At 41.4% G+C, this 23,825-nt stretch overlaps 1 protein-coding gene across 10 annotated transcripts in view; it reads left to right on the top strand.

Annotated features, from left to right (window-relative positions):
* PDE1A (phosphodiesterase 1A) overlaps positions 1-23,825 on the top strand; it is a 373,257-nt gene that overhangs the window by 304,402 nt on the left and 45,030 nt on the right. For all 10 annotated transcript variants that reach the window (XM_048869744.2, XM_048869749.2, XM_075117995.1 and 7 more), the window contains 6 exons: positions 1,196-1,378; positions 2,909-2,975; positions 3,815-3,931; positions 4,757-4,897; positions 12,212-12,312; positions 19,070-19,195. In XM_048869744.2, the coding sequence (XP_048725701.1) occupies positions 1,196-1,378; positions 2,909-2,975; positions 3,815-3,931; positions 4,757-4,897; positions 12,212-12,312; positions 19,070-19,195 (735 nt within the window). The remainder of the gene's footprint in view (positions 1-1,195; positions 1,379-2,908; positions 2,976-3,814; positions 3,932-4,756; positions 4,898-12,211; positions 12,313-19,069; positions 19,196-23,825) is intronic.

Below are 23,825 nucleotides of genomic sequence, written 5' to 3'. Positions count from 1 at the left end.
AGTACAACACCTTTGCCACCACTACTGTTTTTTCCCTTATAATATGTTGTCCAAACCTGTGCACAGCAAGTACTCCAAATTTAGCCTCATCTATTTATTTATTTATATAATTCTGGAGGAATTTGTTAATGATGCATAATGGATGTGCAATTTTTGTGCTATTACCAACTGATGCCACACTCAGAGCTGTAGTAGTCTGAAATTGTTCAGATATTCTGAGGAAAAAATATTGACTTTCTAGAGGCATAGTATTTTGTCTAGGGCTTTTAGACAGTTATCACTCCAGTACAGAAGGCAAAACTTTTTTTTGACATAGACCCAGAAACAGACACAGGCACCATAATATAGTCAAATGTGGAGGCTCTGTTTTATGCCAGAGTCTCAATCTTCCCTCTTCCATGCTTGAGGTGAGAGATGAAATGAGGAGAGCCACAAGCTGTCCTAGACATAGAGGCAAATGCCCACCTTGCCATATTTTGATGGTTCAAAAAATCTACAGAAAAATTTCCATTTGCTATGAAATTCTATAGGACTTTTCTGTAAATGGTGGGGATTGCAAACCCTGCACACACTGTCAGCAGATGGCTATGGCCCCTGCATTCAAGTTACTGTACACCCAGCCACTGCACTCCTGGCCTGCCCTCAAACTCCCTTCTTTGCTGGCTTATACAGACCAATGCCTAAGCCGCCGACTGGATCATAGGGACCTCAGTCAGACCCTACCTAATCCACCGGCCACACTGGAACCTGCTGCACTTGCAAGAATTGTAACTTAAACACCAAAAACCAGATGTGGTGGGTTGGATGGCATGTGATCTTCCCACACCCTACAGCGTAGGAAGCGATGGGGGTGGGAGGTGGGGGGAAGAGGTGAGATTAGAAGCAGTTCCCACACACTGACGGCAAAAATGGGTGGAAGGAAGGAACAGGAGGCATGTAGAATGCTGTCACAACTGCCCCCAGTTGAGCTCTCTTGCCTCGCTCCCTCCCATCCTTCCCCACCCCAAAGGGTGTATCCAGTGCTCCCAGCCCTATCAAAGCCCTTCCCCAGTGAGCAGGGTAAGCATTTAGTGACCCAGAGACAATGCTACAAACTAATCTAACTGCCACTAAAACTGTACATTTTCAGCTGGTCACTTATTCTCACTTTGTTGCTTCAGTTTGCCTGGTTCTCAGTTATTCATATCTTTTATAGGAGACTTTTGGATACTGAAGATGAACTCTCTGACATCCAATCTGATTCAGTCCCACTGGAAGTACGGGACTGGCTGGCGTCTACCTTCACGAGGAAAATGGGGATGACGAAAAGGAGACCTGAAGAAAAGCCAAAATTTCGAAGCATTGTACATGCTGTACAGGCTGGGATATTTGTAGAAAGGTGATTGTGGATTTTAGTGTGATAGCAGATAACATGTTTAACCACAATGGTGCTATCTGAGCCAAATGCTAGGCAACAAGTGGCACCAGGATGCGTACCAAAATTGGAGATGAGCCTGAACCAAATATTTGGGAAAGTTCAGATCTACATCTGAATGCCATCCTCACCTCATCTCTCTAATGGTCTGTACTGAGATCTAAATGAAATCCCTAGATACCAATCCTCTTGAACTTTGGAAAGTTCTGGACCCAAACTCCATGGTTTAGACCCATATACACCAAAATATGCCAAAGACTCAACATTTACTTTTTTATTTATAATTTTGTATAATTTTTTTCAAATACAACAAATATACCAAAATACCAGATTGATCAGAATACACAAAGTAAATAAAGAGGGTTAGGATAAAGGGAGGGGAGGGGACTGGACGGGAAGTGGCATAACTATCTTCAGGGTCTACATTAATCATAGACCTCTAAAAAGTCAGCCCAAATTGCTTTGAATTTTTTGGGCTTTCCCTTTCTGCGAAATGCCAGTTCATTCACTGCGATGTCAGCCATATCCCTGAGCCAGGTATCAATATTTGGTGGGGATCGACTTTTCCATTTTTGCAGGATTAATTTTTTCGCAGCCAAAGCTGCACACTGGAACCACGCTGCCTTGTTACCAGGTAATTTCCAGGTATCAAGAATATATCCAAGAGTGAAACTTCAGTGAAACTCCAACTTAGCATCCAATATGAAATTGGTCCTTTGACACACACCCCTTTATCAGAAATTCTTGATACAGGAGGACTGCCAAAACATATGAGCTAAAGTAGCACAAAGGGAGTTACATTACCAACAGCATTTATGAGGACCATTACCTATGTGTGGACGAGAATATTTGCAAAAGTGTCTTTTGGTGAATCAACCATAGTCCCAGATCTAAAGTTGCTTTTTTACATTAGATAAATTGTATTCCAATGGGTCAGAGATAGTTGTGTATCCAAATCTCTATTCCAAACAACTCAAATGATCAATCTTTGGCAACTTCACATTTACTTAAGTAATAACACAATTAACTTAGTTATATTTGATACTCGTGGTTTCATACTGAAATTAATTGAGCAGCACTGTCTTACACCAGCTGAGGATCTGTGCCTGAATATTTTAATACCTGAAACCCACATGTAGGCCATCCTTTTGTTAGGAGATAAAGCAGGTGAATCTGTGGTAATGGCACTGATGACAATACTAAACTAAAATAGCATATTTTCCTTATTCACATTAGATGATATGAATAGCTACAACAATTACTTAGAGGAGCAAGAAGTATTCCTAGCAATGTATTATTAGACCAAAAAGTCACACTTTGTAGTACACAGGATCCTCCTTCAAAGCCCATGAAGTTCATAGAAAGACTCCCACTGAGTTGAATGGATTTTGAATTAGGCCCTTAATTCAGAAATTATAAAAGAGAACTGAAAAAAGAAATGTTTTAAAAGTTAGCATAAGTACCACCTAATAAATAATGCATTTGTTCTTTTAGGATGTACCGAAGGACCTCTAACCTGGTTGGTTTGGCATACCCAGCAGAAGTGATAGTAACATTTAAGGTGAAATCAATTCAGTCATTGTGTAATTTCAATATATTTGTATGTGTGCTAATGATTTTTTTTTAGGATGAAATTAGGGTGCTTTTTCTGAAAGTATTATGACCATATATGGTACTGTAGAAATGAATATGCATAAGAGATAAAAGCCATATTGAAAAATTCACAAATAGCATAGGATTATATTTATTACATCTCAATTTCATTATGATTTCAGTTAGATATCATTAGAACAATAGGACAAATTTGAGTAGAAAATTGCTTTATAAAATTTACCTGTCATGATTTTATCATCTCCAAATTATAATAGAAATCAGTGTCTCAGAAAGCAGCGTCTCTTTCCTTTTTTGGGATTGGGGGGAAGAGTAACCATGTTGTATCTAGCTACAATATACAGTCGACAATGGTATTTCTTAAGCAAGAAGGTAGAATGTAATCTGTTTCCTTAAAAGACAAATGTTATAGTGTTTACCATGATTTTTTAAAAGTATTTATGACATAGTCTCTGCAAAAGAGCACACAAGTAGTTCCATTGAACTCTGTATGGAACAATTTATGTGTATAAAGTTATTCGTGTGTTTGAAGGATCAGGGCCTTAGATTGTGAACATACAAAACAACTAGCAGTTTATCCCACAATTATATAACTCAGGATACAAGAATTTTTTTCTAATAATTTTCCTATCTAGGTTTGTTATTAGTATTAGAATAACCATTAGTATGAGTAACATGAAATAAAAGGAACCTGTGATTTTGGGGAAATAGATATTGTTTTAAACTTTTCAATTTATTAACTGGGACTTATTTAAACATATGAATGTGTTATTTCTTTTTAATCTGCAGGATGTTGATAAATGGTCATTTGATGTGTTTGCCCTAAATGAAGCAAGTGGAGAACACAGTCTGAAATTCATGATGTACGAGCTGTTCACCAGATATGATCTTATGAGCCGTTTCAAGGTCAGAAGCATCACACAAGACTCAAATATAAAAATAAGACATACATATTTAAAATATTAAAAAATAGGGTTATGTTTAAAAGTATATTTTATTGAACAAATGAAGTACAGAATTGCAAAGTTTAAAAGACATCAGACTATAGTCATTGTAATAACAATAAAGTTCCATCTAATAGTGTCTACAGTCATTCTGCTGCTGTTGAGATCCTGACAAAGACTGAAAGCTTAACAGGTCTTCAGCTTTTGGATGAGAAGTCCCCAGTGCACAGCAGAGTGATGCAAAAAGTGCACAAGTAGCTTGCTTCCTTATGACTTAGTACCGAGCCCATGTCCCAGACTTGGGAAGGAGACACTGTGCTGGTAGACACATAAAGTGTGGTCCTGAGCATTTGAGATAGCTTAGATCACAATCTGTGGACCTAAATCATCACTGGGCTTTCAGCTGAGTACTATATTTTTCACTTCCTCTTCCTGTTCTAAATTGTTTTAATGGCATAGTGTTAAACACCTGCCACATGCCACCCTAGAGGAGGCTACATTACAGTGCTGTCTGAGGGATATTGTATGACTTAACTATTTCATATTTGTAAAGCACTTTGAGATGCTCACCTAAAGTGTGGTATCAAAGTGCACAATACTTTATTATTTATCATTATTATGATATTGAACTAAAGTTTCACTGTCATTGTGGAAACCCAGTTTATCACACAAAATCTCTAGGAATCTTGTTTTAGGAATCTTGTTTACGTTTTATTTATTACACCATTGACTTTGTAGCTGTTGCAAGAGAAACATAGCTTATTATTCTAATGTTTGCTTCTCACAGATCCCTGTGCCCAGTCTTATTTCATTTGCAGAAGCTTTGGAGGTTGGTTACAGCAAGTACAAAAATCCATACCACAATCTGATCCATGCAGCTGATGTTACTCAAACTGTGCATTACATAATGCTTCATACTGGTATCATGGTAAGAAGTACTACAGAACTCAGCCACTTTAGTTTCTCAAACTCACCATTATATAGGTATCTACGTGGGTATCTAGATGCAGGCTTACTGGTGCTACAGATGTCAATCATTTTAAAGGGGGCTTTATCGAGAGATGGGCCCAAACTCGGGAACTGGCTCTGAACCTCATGTCTCTATAGAGCGTGCATGAAAATCACCGCTATAATCACAACCAAAATTGGGGACTCACAGTGTAAATGAGAGCTTTGTCAAATTTCTGATACCTGGATTTGGCATGTGATCCATTCTGAAGACAGATTTGAGATGCATACTGTGACACAAATCTCAATCAGGATCTGGGGTTCTGGTGTGGGGCCATTTCTAGCTGGGGGATTCTCTCCCCAGGGAGCAATAGTGTAGTTTAGAAGCACATATTGAACATGTGGATTAGGAAACCTATTCATTTTCCTTTCTTCTTAGAACTCAGCGAAGGAAAATGGGCTATAATATGCAGATGATTCTCCCTACGTAAGCAAAAAGGGTTTAGAGAGAGTCTTCTCTTAATTTGCCCTGGGCTTGAGCATCCCTGGAAGTGATGAGAATGTCCGAGTGACCTGGAAGGGTATTCATCCACAAGAATTGGCAAGTGTTGTTTCCATTACCAGCCCCTTGCCCTGGAGGTTTTGCAGCTTTAATCTCTGCTGAGGCTCCGCGGGTAAGGGACTGCACTGAACCAGCGCATCCCTTGTTACCCGCACAAAATTCTCTGTTACTCACACAGTCTAGGGGCACCCACCTTTACCCGGTTCCTAGGGTTCCAGGCCTAACCCTCTTAATTTAGGCACCCACCCTTACCCTGTTCCTAGGGCTCAGGTTACGTAACCTTACAATATAGGGCACCCACTCTTATCCTGTTCCTAGGGCTCGGGCATAACCCTGTCAATTTAAGTACCCACCCTTACCCAATTCCTAGGGCTCAGGGTGTAATTTTGTGCGGGTTTTCAGGACCTTTTACTAGTGAAAGAGCCTTACGCAGTAATATCCTTATCCTCTATTTATTAACAATCACCAAAAACAGAATGCCCACTCTACACATACAATGCTCACCTCTCCCAATCCCAGTAAAACAGATGAACTTTTCTTGATGGCCAGTCAGGATCAGGTCCATCTGGGGGACTCCAGTTTCTGCATGGTGTCCTTGGCAGAAGTCTGGCAGCTCTGATAGGGCTGTGTTCTGGAGTTGGTTCCCAAAGAACTTTCTTTTGGACCCCAGTTTATATAGTGAAACTTGAGTCCTTCTTAGATATACCTTAACCAATCATTATACTAAAATTTTACTAACCAGTCCTAACATATTGTAACAAAATTCTCTAACCAATCCTACCCTACCACCTTAATTGATTTTCAGCTAGCAAAATTAATTATGTAACAGATAGAAACAATCAAAGAACCAGACAGAGATCATACAGACAAACAATAGAGAAGTGGAGACCATAAAGACAAAACAATAAAGAAATGGGGATTTCACAACCACAACTATTGATAATTGGTTTCTTGCCAGACAGAATGCTATCAACCTAAGTTTTCCTTAACCAGCTTAAGATCTGTTTCTTTATCTGGTGATGGTGGGTATTATTAGGATGAGGTGTCATTCTTAACAGCCTGATATTATGTTTTAATGTAATTTAGATGGAATGTGAGGATGTGACTTCCTGCTTCTCAGCTAATGGTTGCTGCTCTCCTAATATGACAGGTTTTAGAGTAGCAGCCGTGTTAGTCTGTATTCTCAAAAAGAAAAGGAGTACTTGTGGCACCTTAGAGACTAACCAATTTATCTGAGCATTTATTTGCTGGAAATGGCCCACCTTGATTATCATACACACTGTAAGGAGAGTGATCACTTTAGATAAGCTATTACCAGCAGGAGAGAGGGGTGGGGGGAGAGAAAACCTTTTGAAGTGATAAACACCCATTTTTTCATGGTCTGTGTGTATAAAAACATCCTCACTGCATTTTCCACTTTTATGCATCCGATGAAGTGAGCTGTAGCTCACGAAAGCTTATGCTCAAATAAATTGGTTAGTCTCTAAGGTGCCACAAGTACTTCTTTTCTTTCTCCTAATATGGCTGCAGTCAAAGGACTTAGGCTTTAGGCCTTACAATGTGGCTACAGGAAAAGGCCTTATCCTTACACTCTTGAACACCCCAACCTCACTTGGTCCTCATAGAGCCTGTGGCAGCCAAGAGATTGCTATCGCTTTGCACCACTACAATGTCCCAATGCTTCTGTTTGTTTTCTTGGCTTTGGCAGCTGAAGCAAGTTCATACACTCATCCTAACTTGCAATGTTTATACTATTGCCCTTTGACATTGCTTCAGTAAGGAATCTCCACACTACAAATTTGGTTAGTTAGACACTTGTTAGTCCTGACTCAGAATTAAAATGGACACATTTCATCTCTGTCAATTACCTTTCGGGACACTGTTTAGTCCTGAGTGTGAACTCTGTGTTTTAAAAGACAGAGAATGAGGAAGGAAATGGTAATAATATATTGTAAGACTTCTATCTGTTAAGTCAGTAGAGTACAAAACCCTTGTGAAAATAGCAAGTTTAGAGTTGGCTTTATGGGTTTTCAAGTTATGCCCTGATATACACCTTGTACACACAGTTTACATCACTGGGATTACATGTAATATAGGTGTCTGATATTTTCTTATTGATTGTCAGTGGGAAAAGGATCAAGCCCAATGACAATGGAGAATTTGGCCTTAGCATTCTAGGCAATTTTGATTTCCTTTCCAGAAAAGTATCTAAAGTATCAGGCATTTATTTCAATATTGTAAATTTTAATGTAGTGTTCCTTACAAAGTGAGGGTCAAATTCTGCAGTCTTTTCTCAGGCACAATTGCCACTGGTGTCACTGGGAGCAATGACTTCAAATCTCCCCCTGAGTGATTAGTTAATATGTGCCTGTAAAGAGCCTAGCAAACTATTGCCACTGTATAAATATGAAGACTAGAAGAAGAAAACCCTAATACTAGAAATCTGACTCCAGCCTACAGAGTTAAATGACACCAGAGTGTATCTCTGAACACTGGATGGAGGAATACATTGCACATTAGAATCCTTGCTACTATTTGCATATCAGTTCCCAGAATGCTCCCCCAGCTTATAAGTATGGTACTGCAAATGCACTTGGGTGTATTGAGTTCTGTCCCACACTCCTAGGCTTTATAGCTATTCCTGGTCCTGTGTAACATCATAATAATTTGCACTGCCTATACAAGTGGTTCTTAATAAAATAAGGCCTGTTTTAGATAGCCACAGTTAAAAATATTTATTATAATGGTTCCTGGATAACTTTGTCACTGTTAATGGGACAGCAGCAAGCCAAAGGTCTTTTCAAAGTGATGCAGCATACCAGGCAAAATAATAGTTTCTGAGTGTCAGTGCTTGAAAAAGGCCCTATTGATGCTATTGCCCTGCAACGTATTAACATCATTTAATAAGAGGCTGAGTTAGGAGATGGTCCCATGGTTAGGACACTAGCCTGGGACTCAGCATACCCACCTTCTACGTCCTGGTTCCACTATACCAGGGGTGGGCAAACTACAGCCCGGGGGCTGCATCCGGCCCTCCAGGTGTTTTAATCCAGCCCTTGAGCTCCCACCAGGGAGCGGGGTCCTGGGCTTGCCCCACTCCGTGTGGCTCTTGGAAGCAGTAGCATGTTCTCCCTCTGGCTCCTATGTGTAGGGGCAGCCAGGGGGCTCCACACACTGCCCATGCCCCAAGCACCGCCCCTGCAGCTCCCATTGGCTAGGAACTGCAGCCAATGGGAGCTGCAGGAGGGGTGCTTATGGAAAGGGCAGCATGCAGACCCGCCTGGCTGTGCCTCCGCTTAGGAGCCAGAGCGGGGACATGCCGCTGCTTCTGGGAGCTATTTGAGGTAAGCACCACCTGGAGCCTGCACCCCGACCCCCTCCCATGCCCCAACCTCCTGCCCCAGCCCTGATCCCCCTGCCACCCTCAGAACCCCACAGTCCCAGCCCATAGCACCCTCCTGCACCCCCAACCCCTCATCCCCAGAGCCCACATCCCAAGCCAGAGCCCTCATTCCCCCCATACCCCAACCTCCTGCCCTAGCCTGGAGCCCCGTCCCGCACTCTGAACTCCTCATTTCTGGCCCCACCCCAGAGCCCACACCCCCAGCCAGAGCCTGCACCCTCTCCCACACCCCAACCACCAATTTCGTGAGCATTCATGGCCCACCATACAATTTCCATACCCAGATGTGGCTCTTGGGCCAAAAAGTTTGCCCAGCTCTGCACTGTACACTTCCTGTCAGCCCTTACACCAGTCACTTTGTCCTTCCCCCTCTGTTAAATGGGGAGAGTAGTACTTCCCTTCCTCACAGGGGTGTCTGGAGGATAAATACATTTACAAGAATGTTTGGTGATGGGGGCCATATAAGTACTTTGCATAGCTAGATAGTGCCACCCTCCCTTTGGGGAGCTTGACAGTACAATGCACAAATGTTATATTTGTCTTCTTGGCTTCTGTCACTTAATTAACTTGCAGCCTTATTTACCCAGTGAGAGTGACATACAGTACTGCTCACAAGCTAATTGTTTTCACAGCAGGCATCCCTTCTAATGCCTTTATCTGCACTGCCACTCTCCTCTCTGACATGTGCCTGTGATATTTCACCCACCTTTGATGTAGTTATATAATGGGTGCCCACAGGAGTGGATTTATCAGTTCAGGCATGTCATTTGTAGTCTTTCTGTGTTTTCTCTGTAGCTTGTAGAACTGATATAGAGAACTGCAAAGTGCTGATCCTGTTCTTTCCCCCTGCACTTCTCTGGGCCATTGATTAAAGCAAAGATAAAATAAAGCTAGGTTTTAGAAACCCCTCAACCTCTAACCTTTTACAGAAAGCATACATTTTAGTATCCTTAGTTTTACAGTCCTCCAGAGAATTGCTATGTTTTCCCGTTTTCCAAAAAAGCCTAGATAGTCAGAATTATCTTTTCCCAACTGTAGTATTTATTAAATGCAAAAAACAAAAACAAACAAAAAAACCCACCATACATTATTGGACCACTAGGGTTATGAAAGTCAAGAAATAAAAAAAATCATATTAACATTAATTGTGAGTAAACACACAATGGAATCTGTTATCCAAAACTTTCAGGTAATCAGAGAAGCTGCCCTTTCTGCTGCTATCTTAGTCCAATCCTTGGACTCATACTGAAGATCTTGGTCTGGGATAATTCTAGTATCCGAAATCTGAGTCAAATAACAGATAAAATCTTTCCCTGACCCTAATGTGGCTTAAATAGCTGAATACCCATCTGAAGAAGTCAGAGCTAACAAGGACCAGGTATCTCATCCAGCCAGGTGTCTATTAGACATACAAAGTCAAGGATCATGGATGATGGAGAATTAGCCTCTAACCTTGCATTAAATTCCCTGAACTGAAGGGTAGGGTCACTATTATCTGATGTCTTCTATGATTAAACTCCAGATGAGACAAGTGGGACAGATAATACAGATCTACAGTTAGGAACCAATGAATCTGATCCTCCAGATACACATTCTTGTGGAATGTAGAAAATTGTGTGGGGATTCTAAAGTCATTGTTTGTTTGGTTTTCTTTTTTATCTTGTGAACAATACTCAGAGTAAGGGGGAAATATTCTTCCCCCACCATTAAATGTGTTGTGATACTCCCACTTTCTTATATTTCCCACCATAGTGGAGATATGACATAACCATCTTTCTTGTCCTCATTCCATGTTTTATATAAAGGAAGATGTTTGGAAGATTTTTGCTTTGTATTTCAATCTCCTAAAGGGACCGTGTGTGTTTTATCTGAATACTTAACTGAATATTGTCTTCCCTACTGTAGCTACAATATTTGCCAGCATACAGTTCCACATGAAATTTGTCTGCAGTCCATAGACACCTTTGCAAGAAATTCTTTACTAATTATAGAAGGCTTTTCCGGAAACTGTTGTGGTTGCTAAAAAAATGATTTTGGGAAGAGTGGCTTAAAGATTTTGTGTTTAGATTTAGTTACTAATAATGTCTAAGTTTCTATTTCAGTTGTTCTGTTGAAAACATTGTGGAGTCAGTCCCAGCTAGGGGCCTAGTTTTTGTAATACAAAATGCTATGGAGGTTGTTGTTTCCATTTTTAGAACCGCTTACAGTACTTTCTCTCATTCCTTAACTGTACTCTTCATAAATCTACATAGCTTCACCAACTAGTCAGTAGTCTTAGCATTCAGACAGTCTTATCTTTTCTCAGCATGTCCTACTATGTTATTCTAACAATATTAGTGAATCTTTACTGGCTGTTTTCATCCTCATGAAACAATCTGTGGTACTCATATCCAGGCAGCTTATGAAACAGCACTTGTATCTAGTATGATATAAACCTGGTGCCATAATAATAATAGTGGGTGGGTGGGTATGGTATGTATCAAAGGCAAAGAGACCATCAATTTAGTGAAAGTTACAAAATGGGTGTAAGAAATTTTCGGCCAAACCAGAAATATGACTCTGTGTGGTTAATCTGTGGGTGTTATTAGATTTGTACTGAGTTCACTCTTAGGTGGAATACATTTCATCTAGACTGAGTAAATGTGTTATGCAAGACAACAGAACTGGAGGGGTGAACGTATCATGTATCTTCAGAAATACAGCAGCGTGGAATAGTATCAGATAGCAAGTAAAAGCTATATAAAATTGCATCACAAGTGTACCAAGCAGACCTCAGTTTTATACAAAACTATTGTTCTAAAATGGCAGCATTTTAACTATAAGAAGAAAAAAATGACCCAGTTTCAATATTGCAGGATTGGTGAAGTCTATGTTTAATGTTGATGTGGTACTTGGAAAAACACTGTGTGTTATTCGTCTGTGGGTCAAAACTTACACTAAGTGGGAAATTACAATTGTAACTTAATATTAAGTTTTACGTGTAATTAATTTAGCAAGAGACAAACATTGGCTGGCTGACAAAAGACCTCATGTTCAAAACCTCTGCCAAATTTATCACACAAGCTTTTATCAAATAATAACAATTTACTTAATTTTTTTTAACATAAAAGTTTTACTTTGCTGTTGCACATAAATGGCCCATCCTGGTCCCAATTAAGTCAACAGAAGCTGAAGGAGACATTGTAGTGTGCAATGTTCAAGATTTTATGACTCAATAGGAAAAGAAAAGTAAGGTTTAATTAAGCTACACATAGAAACATTTTCAATAATGTAATATCACAGTTAAGGTGTTGTATAAAATGTGACTGGTTTTTGCTTTTATTCACTAGCACTGGCTCACAGAACTGGAAATCTTAGCTATGATCTTCGCAGCTGCAGTCCATGATTATGAGCATACTGGGACCACAAACAATTTCCATATTCAGACAAGGTAAGCATGCTTCATCTTATGATATCATGTCTGAATGCAGCTGTTGCAGCCCGATCTAGGAGAAAAAGGAAGGCAATTTAGCGTCAAAGATCTGATGTTCATACCCTTTGGATCACAGCTGCAAGGCTCAGTGCCACTGGGTGGGGTCAAGAAAGTACCTTAGTACATTAAAGAAGAGAGGGAAGAATTCTTGGCACTCATTCAGCAGGAAATGCTTCACCTGACCAGCAATTTCTCAAAAGTTGGCTTTGCTGTGAACATTAAAGTTCTGCTTCCTAAAATGTTTTATTTCTTTGGATGCAGGTGGTAGTCAGCTTTGCAACCCTTAGTTACCCACATCATACTTGCTCATGTGAGTAGCCTCCTTGGCTTTGACACAGTTAATGAGATTACTCCTCTGAGCAAGGAAGGACAGCATGTGAGAATAAGGATCACAGAATCTGGTTGCATATCTTTAAAGTGAAATCTTCACATTTGACCGCTCTGTGAGGGGTCATTGCAAAATTCTTGGAACACTGACTGACAAGGATGCCAGTTGTACAGAATATTTCTGAGCCTTCTCTCTTCTCATTATCCTTTGTACCCACTCCCTTTATTTCTGGCTTAGTAGCGCCTTTATAGGTTTCAGAGTAGCAGCCGTGTTAGTCTGTATTCGCAAAAAGAAAAGGAGGACTTGTGGCACCTTAGAGACTAACACATTTATTTGAGCATAAGCTTTTGTGAGCTACAGCTCACTTCATGGGATGTATTCAGTGGAAAATACAGTGGGGAGAGTTATATACACAGAGAACATGAAACAATGGGTATTACCATACACACTTTAAGGAGAGTGATCACTTAAGGTGAGCTATTACCAGCAGGAGAGCGGAGGGGGGGACCTTTTGTAGTGATAATCAAGGTGGGCCATTTCCAGCAGTTGACAAGAACGTCTGAGGAACGGGGGGGGGGGGGGGGGGGGGGGGGGAAGAGGGAATAAATAAGGGGAAATAGTTTTACTTTGTGTAATGACCCATCCACTCCCAGTCTCTATTCAAGCCTAAGTTAATTGTATCCAGTTTGCAAATTAATTCCAATTCAGCAGTCTCTCGTTGGAGTCTGTTTCTGAAGTTTTTTTTTTTGAAGAATTGCAACTTTTAGGTCTGTAATCGAGTGACCAAAGAGATTGAAGTGTTCTCCGACTGGTTTTTGAATGTTATAATTCTTGACGTCTGATTTGTGTCCATTTATTCTTTTACGTAGAGACTGTCCAGTTTGACCAATGTACATGGCAGAGGGGCATTTCTGGCACACGATGGCATATATCACATTGGTAGATGTGCAGGTGAACAAGCCTCTGATCATGTGGCTGATGTGACTAGGCCCTATGATGGTGTCCCCTGAATAGATATGTGGACACAGTTGGCAACGGGCTTTGTTGCAAGGATAGGTTCCTGGGTTAGTGTTTTTGTTGTGTGGTGTGTGGTTGCTGGTGAGTATTTGCTTCAGGTTGGGGGGCTGTCTATAAGCAAGAACTGGCCTGTCTCCCAAGATCTGTGAGAGTAATGGGTCGTCCTTCAGGATAGGTTGTAGATCCTTGATGATGCATTGGAGAGGTCAGTCAAGAATTATAACATTATAACATTCAAAAACCAGTCGGAGAACACTTCAATCTCTTTGGTCACTCGATTACAGACCTTAAAGTTGCAATTCTTCAACAAAAAAACTTCAGAAACAGACTCCAACGAGAGACTGCTGAATTGGAATTAATTTGCAAACTGGATACAATTAACTTAGGCTTGAATAGAGACTGGGAGTGGATGGGTCATTACACAAAGTAAAACTATTTCCCCTTATTTATTCCCCCCATCCACCCCCCACTGTTCCTCAGACATTCTTGTAAACTGCTGGAAATGGCCCACCTTGATTATCACTACAAAGGGTTTTCTTCCCCCCACCCCCCTCCCGGCCGCTCTCCTGCTGGTAATAGCTCATTTTAAGTGATCACTCTCCTTACAGTGTGTATGGTAACACCCATTGTTTCATGTTCTCTATGTATATAAATCTCCTCACTGTATTTTCCACTGAATGCATCCTGTGAAGTGAGCTGTAGCTCACGAAAGCTTATGCTCAAATAGATGTGTTAGTCTCTAAGGTGCCACAAGTACTCCTTTTCTTTTAGCTCCTTTATAGTATCCCATTTGGTCATATATTTGAAGTAGGCCTCCCAGTCCCCAGACACCCTCCTTGCCCTCCTTCATATTCCTCCTTAAATGCTGCTTCCCCTCCAGCAATGTCTCCAAACCCATCTGAACTGTTATTTGGGGTGTCATATTTGTTTGTATTAAGTTGCAAGATCCTTGGGACACGGGGACATTTTCAAAGACAGAAATGGCAGTTAGGCTTCTAGGCGGGGAGTCTGAGGTGCCTTTCTCTGCCTGTTTTGAAAGTATCCATGCTGTGTACAGTGTAGTCCAATGGAGAAAGCACTGGACTGAGAGGCCAGAAGCTCCGTGTTCTAGTGCGGGCCCTGCCATTGCCTTGCTTTGCCTCAGGTTTCCTCACTGTAAAATGGGGGTATTTACCCAGCTTTAAAAAATGTTTTGAGAGCTACATATGAAAAACACTGTAAGTGGAAATCTAATGCTATTGCACTAGAAAAAAAGGTATAAAACGTATAGCATGCCCTTTCTTCCTTAATCCCAAAGTGGAGTGGGGATGGGCCTCTCATGATATGGCATACGGAGACGTTTAATAATAATTAATAATTGACTTAAGTCTATTATTGCTGAAATGACTATATCATTTAAAAGTATGTTGGGTAGGGATTGCTTTGTTTTAACAATAGAAAAAGCTATCTTTTTCCTTCAGAGTAACAGCCGTGTTAGTCTGTATTCGCAAAAAGAAAAGGAGGACTTGTGGCACCTTAGAGACTAACCAATTTATTTGAGCATAAGCTTTCGTGAGCTACAGCTCACTTCATCGGATGCATTTCTTTAAATACTGTAGGGCAGATTCTGACCCACTGCTGCGCTGAGATTGCCCAGAGTAGGGGAACATCTGGTGGTGCTTTTCTCTATCACTGCAGTTTGGGAAAGGGGTGTGGGCAGGACTCCATATCTCAAAGATCACTTGGCCCATGGACACAGCCGGTACAAGTTAGAGCAGCCGGGCATCATTGGGACATGGTGCCCCACCCTGTAATCTGAGTTAGATTGTGGAACTGGGGATCGGTTTAGTGCAGAGCGGCTCATCAGGCACCTTTGAGCCCCCTCCTCAGCTGTACTGAAATACTGAACAATTATTTCCATCACTGTATTTTGGCAAGAAAACCACTCTTCATAAGAGAGAACAGGCGTGTTCTTCCACTTACCTGAGGTTATACTGCCTGCCAGTGGTAGGCTATAGACGGTGTAAGGACTGCATACAGGTTAATCAGCTGATGTGCTTTGGGACACATGCTTTGATAAATCTGATGATAAACAAATTCTATGTCTGCAGCTAAATTACCAGCAAAAGCCCTTTCCTCTTCAACCTAATGGTGCACTCACACAGTCTGGCTAAAGATAAGTTGTTCTAAGTTTAAACTGCTTTTCTGTTCTAGTCTTTTATATTTTGGTTTGCAAAAATGGAAAATAAATTAAGCTGTTAAACTCTGAGTTTTAAAGTTAAATACTTACTAGAATGTATTTGTTTTGTGATATTACCCAATCTTCCTTCATAATTGGATCTGAACATAAAAAAAGAGATCTATTCACCTTTCCTCCATGTTTCTATTACTTCAAAAAGGCAGAAGAAATTACGCTCACAGTCATGTCAAATCTCCGCACTGGTTAAAAACAACCATGATTAGCTATGTGGATCTAAAAAAGTGTGCTTCACAAAAATACCTGATTGGCAAATCATAGATTTTCCCATATCAGTAAGAGCTTGAACATAAACACTGTCATTATTTTGGTAGGATATGCTTTGTTCACTTAATAAACAAATCCTGCTTTACTTCGGTAGTTTCCCGGGTTCCATACCGTACACATGAGTGGTTAGTTTGGATTTTTTTTAATAGTACTCATTGTTTCAAGGGGTACATTTCCACCTAACTAACAGTGGAGCTAGCTGAGTAGCTAAATCATCACAGAGCACTTTAGAACAGTAGTTCACCTGTCTTCCGTTACAGTGTTATAAGTGCCATGGATGTGTAACCCATGCCTGGTTGGTGTGGCACTCTTGTGACGAAGTGGGACTGTTCTTAATGTTTCCTCTGAATACTTTGGGGTGCCTCAGTTTCCCCTATGCAGTTCTTAAGTATCTAGGTGGTGCGATAAGGGTGTATGATCATTGCAGAACCCTAAAGGTCAGGTGTGTGCACGGGTCTGGACACAGAGAATGGCCAACACCCTGTTTCCTGGCAACTGTTGCCTGGGCCCTTCCCCCCTGCAAGGTGATAGCTAAAGGGTTGAAGACAAAGAGATCAGGTGACCTCCAAGCCCGGGAAAGTGACAAAGCCCAGAGGAGGAGGGGCTGGAGGGTGAGTCACTTTGGGGCTGGCTGGGGACGAGGAGTGAAGTGCAGACGTGGTTGTCCGGGTCGCTGCCCCCCAAAATGGACCCGGCTGAGGGGTCCTGTTCTCTGTACCTACAAGCTCTGTTTTAGACCACGTTCCTGTCGTCTAATAAACCTCTGTTTTACTGGCTGGCTGAGAGTCGTGTCTGACTGCGAAGTTGGGGTGCAGGACCCTCTGGCTTCTCCAGGACCCCGCCTGGGCGGATTCGCTGTGGGAAGCGCATGAAGGGGTAGAGGATGCTGAATGCTCCGAGGTCAGACCCAGGAAGGTGGAAGCTGTGTGAGTTGTGTGTCCTGGAGACAGTCTGCTCCCAGAGAGGAGACTTCCCCAGGGTCCTGCCTGGCTTCATAGGGAGCAGTTCCAGAGCATTGCCCGGGGACTCCGTGACAACTCTGTCCTCCACTCATGGCACCTAGCTCAGCTAGAGATTGATGAGTCTCTTACAGCCTTAGCAAAGAGCCATGTGGCTTTTAGCTTATGCAATAGAGGCTCATGCATTTAGCTCCAGAGATCTCAGGTTAGATCCGGTCTGCTGACAACTGGGGTCTGTCAGCATTACAGATGGGACCAATCCTAATTCCTGATTTATACACCACCAAAGTATGGATCCAAAGCTTGGGCCCTTTTCTAATTATTAGAAAGAGGTCATATTGTCAAGCACACTGTTGTGGATGAACAAATTACCACTAATGATAACTAGTGATGGCAAGGTCATAACTCTTTAAAACTAATATTTAGAGCTCTCCTTATACAAAGTAATCAAAGCAGACTTTTCTCAGAATAGAAGCTGCATATTATTTCTCAACTTTTCAGTAGCAAAGCTCCCGCTGTTGGTGAATGCATTACAATATTGTCTTCTACTGCATGTGAGTACTTGGAATAGCTTGATTTTGAGCAGTTCGACTCCTACTCCTAATGGCCTCTTGTGCACCAGCCGTGGAGTGGGGGTGGCACATGACATTGACATGAAAGGAAAGATCAGTTCTCATCCCTGGTGCCATAGCTGCCCCAAGCAGCTGGGAGGAGCAATTGCAGGAAGGCCCTATAACCCAGGACTGGAGCACGCTTAGCACAGGTGGAATCTTGAGCAAATTTAGCTGCTAAACTCTAAAAAGTCTCTACAGATCATGTATGAACTGAGATTTTCAGAGGCTAAAAACTTGGTCAAATTCAGGTTGATTTTCACAGGTCAAACCCCTTACATCAAGATTACCCCCTCTGGCACATTTCAAATCCCCACTCCATAGCATAGAGGCTCAAGAGCTTCTCTGCAAAATGGTGTTTAGAATTTTTTTCAGATGGGCAGAACATATATTTCCCCTAACTCCATTCTGAGAAATACCTGAACCATTTTTGCTGAAATTCCCCCCACCTCTTTCTAACTCCGCAGTCCAAAATAAAATCAGCCTGAAGCAGATATCTAGCATGGATTTAGCCCAAATGGTTGAAATTTGAGAAAGTTATATGCAGCTGAAAACAGGGTTTTAGAATGGGAACTGTCAGACAACCTGAAGAACAAGTCTCACTCCCTGTGCCACATATAATATCATATAAGTTGTGTTATTATAATTTTTTTTAGTCAAAGAGAGCCTAATTTTGCAGTCCTTTCTTAGGACTCAGGCAAAACTGCCTTTAAAGTCAATGAAAGTTTTCTTTGTGTAAATACTATAGGATTGGGCCCTTCTCCTGTATACCTCATGAATTAGCAGTTTTATTGCAAAATGATGTAATAGGTGCATGCATGAAAGTAGGCCCCTTTGATACCAGTGGATGTACCTGGTCCAAAGGCTTATGAGACAGGTGGAAAAAGGAGTAATGTTGTTTGAGGATATTATTATTATTTCTCTTTCAGCTTAATTTTTCACTATTGTTTTTCCTCTTAATTTCACTTTTTTCAGGATTTTCCTCACAGATTAATCTCTCATGTGTATTAATTGCACACTATAAAGAGGAAACAATGATACATTCAAAATCTGGTCCCTGCCCTTTGCAGTGGCTAACATGGCAAGAGAGTTCAATTACCAGCATAGCTGCATTTTTTATTTTTTTTTATGACGAGGAATTATCTGTGAGGTTTGATTTTCAGACCTTTATCTACTAGGATGAAATAAATAGCACGTCAGACTAAATCGACAGACCCTGTTATGGCAACAGAGCCTCTTTCTCTCTATTATGCTAACATCAGTATCCTGTTGCTAATCATACCTCTTTTATACCTAGGTCAGATGTTGCAATTTTGTACAATGATCGCTCTGTTCTTGAAAATCATCATGTGAGTGCTGCTTACAGACTTATGCAAGAGGAAGAGATGAACATTCTGGCAAATTTAACCAAAGATGACTGGAGGTAAGATCTATTGGGACATTAACGATGATTCCAGTTAATAAAAAGGGTAGGGCTTCTCCTTTGCACCTCATTTTGGGTATGTCTACATGTTGAATTGGGGGTGACTTACTCATGCTAACTCTCTTTGAGCTAGTGCACTAAACATAGCATGTAATCCTGGCAGCACGGTGGGCTAGCCACCCCGAGTACGTACGCATCCAAGACCCTAAGCACGTACTCAAGGCAACTAATCCATCCCACTTTCGTGGCTACATTCTATTTAAGTTGAGAATCATACCACCAGCCTGAAGTGTAGACATGCCCTTTAAATTCTAGCTGAAACTGAAGAAGCCTTGGAAATGGAAGCATGTAAGAGCATTGGAACTTAAGTGGGCATTAAAAGAGATTATCAGAACTGTAACTGACATTTCACAATAACTCGAGCCACAATCTCAGAAATGATAATTGTCAGGACTGCCTTGAGGTCTTCCATTATTAAGGAAGTTGCTATGGTGCATGCAGAGCACACAAAATACAAGTCTTCCTGTGTTGCGGTCGGTATAGCTGTTATCATTCAAGTACCCCTAAAATATGTAACCAATAGCTGTATTGTGGCATCACTGGCAGGCAGGTGTGCTGCATCTGGAGAACATTGCTTCTGGGAATGGTGTCACTAAAGACAGAGAGCCAAATTCTGCTCACAATAATACCTGCACAATCCAATTGTCTTCAGAGGAGTTGCATGATATGAGAGTACAATTTGGCCCATCGTGTATATAAAGCTGCAGTACTGGCCCAGACATAAGCCTCGCTGTATAACACCTTCTTATTTGCATGTAATCGTTTATTTCCTCTTTGGAATCAGATCATCGTTAGGCAATTCATTTCCATGTAGCTGAATTCAGAGATGGAATATGTAAAACTGGCTTATAGACAATAAGGGTGTTAATATTTAACAATACAGGGAGTTAAAACCCATTGATTTTTAATCCATTAATTACCCTTAATTGTTGCGGCAGACCTCATACATAAAGTATTTTTTTCATCTCTACGATTGAGGTGGACTGCTACATGTTTTTGACTTTATTTTTTCTTTCAGAGCATACTTACTCTCATTCATTGTCCTTAAATTTTTTAAATGAATTTAGTTCTGGACAAAGATCAATAGCTTTGGAAACTGATTTTAAACTTGTGCTATGAGAGTATTCTCTTATCCACACTGCCTCTACCAGTATGACTTAACATTGTTCTGGAGGCTTCTACCTTCTGAGGATTGAAAGGGTAGTTCCGTCTCTGTGATCCCTCTGCTTAGACTGCCACTGAATACAAAGAAAGTGATTGTGTTCTGGGGATGTAGAAGAGCCATTAAACAACTTTCAGATGCTGATACCTTTCAGTCCCCAGCAGTTTGTGTCACTTAGAGGTGAAAGATTCTGAATCTTTATGCCACTTACATGAAGATGTGGAGTCAGTAGTTTAGTACTTTTTGTCTTTATTTTTTCCCATAGATATTTTATCCAAGCAAGATGTTTGTCACACTTATTAACATGTTATCTAAGGGCCTTAAGATATATAGGACTAGAATCTGGTCCAGCCGAGCTACAGTCATTAAAGGCCCAGGGCAAAGACACCTCTGTGCTTCTCTGATCTTGGGGTCACCAAGGACTGGGCCAGTCCCTGACATAAATCAGTGCAACTTGGACGCTGCCTGAATTTACACCCCGCTGCCCCCAGAGGCCACGCTAGCAGCCTGGGATCAACAGGACCCAGTGCATCCCAGCCACTCCTCCTTCCTCAGGTGGCTAGAGGAGGGGAGAAGAGGAGCCTCTATGACAGCAGAGGATTCCTCAGTGCTGGGAGAAGCCTCCAGTACCCAGATCTCTCAGCTCCATGCTGCTTCTCACTGGGAGACTGGAGCAGAGCAGGTCTCAGGATCGGGACTGTAATAATGTAGTTTTTGTAGCATATACATGTATTTCTAAAATGGTCTTTTCTACCAAGACTGATCAATCTTCCTACTGACTTTCCTTCTTTTTTATGCTGGGCTGTACACAATGTGGCTCCTTTACGCTTTCACTCAGTGGTGCTCTCTGTCTCTTTCTCTTCATTTCTCTTTGCTTTAGTGGTAATTTAGTATGCTCTTTTAGAAGTTGTTCAGCTACTCTCCAATTGTGCTTGCTCTTGCTTTTGAAATTCCTTTCATTGTGACCTATTCTATATTTCCTATTTATTTTAGTGGTTTTAGTATAGATATTTGTATCAGAATTTCTTTATATGGAATGGTTACACAGTGCCCAGATTCTGCTCTCTGTTGTACTCGTCCAACCCTCGAGAAGTCAGCAAGGTTGCATGGCAGCCGTAGGGGGCATAAATTTGGCCCTTTTAATGAGACTATAATACATTTATTTAATAGAGGCAGGAAGCCCAATTATTACTTTTAGGTAGGTATCATTAATTGTGAAGGCTTCTGAAAATTCTGTTACAATATCACCGATATTCAACATGAATAAATGGATTTACTTATTTGAGCTAAAGTAGGGCATCCAATTCTCTATTTGGTCACATAAATCAGCACTTTATATTGGTGCCTCTAATAAATCTGTGCATGCCTAAATGCTGATTTGAATACCCACACAATTTATGGAACTGGTTGACCTAATTTTGAGGGTCAGGTTGGAAAATGATGATCGCCTGGTATTCATTTTGTAAGTTCAAAAATATTCTTGTTTCTCTGTTATGGTTTGCAGTGGTTCAGTAGCACAGTGGAAAATCCATTTAGCCACTTGAAAGAAGCACTTCAGTTTTTTAAATTATTAATAGAATGAACTTTTTTGATTCTCTCTTTTGAAATCCATGCCATTAAAATAGCAGCTTTGAAGCTTACAATAAAGCAAATTGGCAGTAAATTGAAATGACAATTTGTTCGACTTTTTCAGCACACATCCTGTCTGATTCATTTAAATACTGTCAGACCAGTTTTCTTCAGTTGTTCTGATTTTTTTTTTTTAATGCCCATGCCTGGTTAAACCATGGCTTTGCTAATTATTTCATCAAGATAAAGGAAAGCGATTGAGATTTTTTTTTTTTTTGCATTACCATTTTTTCTACCTGTTAACGTCAGGGGGAATATGCTAATAAACTCTCAGCCTCAATTAAGTTTAAAACACAAGGTTTGGGTCTGAATCAGTGAAGTACTGCCAACATTGTGACAAGGGCTCTGTCGGAGGGTAATACATGTGACAGTCCCCAAGTAGTATAGTCATTCCTCACTCTTTCCCTCAACCCAAGCTCACACCCCTGCCCCAAATCCATCCTTTCCATACTCTTCTCCCTTACCTACCTCCCCTGCCCAAAAATCCATCAATCCTTTCAGCCTCATTTCAAAGAGGAAATAAACAAATACATTCAAATAAGAAGGTGTTACACAGAGAGGCTTCAGTCTGGGCCAGTACTGCAGCTTTATGTACATGGTTGACAAAATGTGCTCTCACATCATGCAACTCCTCTGAAGACAATTGGATTGTGCAGGTATTATTGTGAGCAGAATTTGGTCTCCCTTTCCACACCAGCCATTATCCTTTGATCCGCCATGCTTCCACCTCCCCAGCTGTACAGTGATACTCCTCTAAGTGGCTCCTCATTCTGTCAGCTGTTTCACACGGCAGCAGCAATGCTGGGAAATGGGTGCCCTGTGGTCTTTGCTGGCAGTAGTGGTGGTAGACATTTTGTCCTGCAACCTCTGGGTTTCGAGTAGGGTGACCACCTTTTCAAAAAGCAAACATGGGACACATGCAGGAACCCCACCCCCTCCATGGACTCACCCTTTGCCCCTCCTCTTCCCTCAACCCCACACCCTCTGGTCCTCCTCTTCTCATCTGGAAGCCAGAGCCGGGCTGTGGTAAGAACCACCCAGGGAGCCTGGCCCCTCCACCTGCCCTGCGCAGGGTGCTGGGGTGTCCGAGAACAACCTCCAGCCTGTATCCCCACCTCCTTGGATGTGCCATCCAAGGCAGGGAGAGATCTGGGGCTCCCCACAGTGGTCCAGACTCCCTGGGCAGTTCTTACCACAGCCCAGCTAAGGCTTCCAGTCTGGCCAGGGCCAAGGCCTTGCGGGGAACAGGAGGAGCAGGGGATGGGGCCTCATGGTGAGCAGGGACTCAGGGATTACGCTTAAAAGTGAGCTCAAGAATTGAAAGTTCAAAGGAAATAAAAATCTGTAGAAACAGGGGGTAGGAGTTTGTTTCAGGTTTGTGTTAGGGTTTTTTCTTTCCTATTTGCCCCCAAAACAGAAGAGTATAACTAATATAAACCCCTCAGTTTCCATGCAACTGTTTCTTACAAAAAATGGCTTGCTTCATTTGAAGGGTACAAGTTCAAAGCAATGTGCAGGAGGAACAGTTGGGATGCAGGTTAATTAGTGTCATATTAGGAGGGCAGGCACGGTTGCCATGGTTGCACATCATTAATTGAATAGCAAAGGGAGGCCTGAATCTCCACTCAGTTACACCAGTATAAATCAGTAGTAAGTCCATTGAAATTAGTGAGTGACACCGGCTTAAACGTACTGTTGTGGGAGTTCAGCCTCAAAACTTATAATAAACCATCATATCTCCTCTAAATAGAATTGCAATTAACTCATATCGTAAAAGCA

This window comes from Caretta caretta, chromosome 11 (genome assembly GCF_965140235.1).
Source record: "Caretta caretta isolate rCarCar2 chromosome 11, rCarCar1.hap1, whole genome shotgun sequence".
Lineage (NCBI taxonomy): Eukaryota > Metazoa > Chordata > Testudines > Cheloniidae > Caretta > Caretta caretta.
This window is presented reverse-complemented; position numbering and strand designations above follow the sequence as displayed.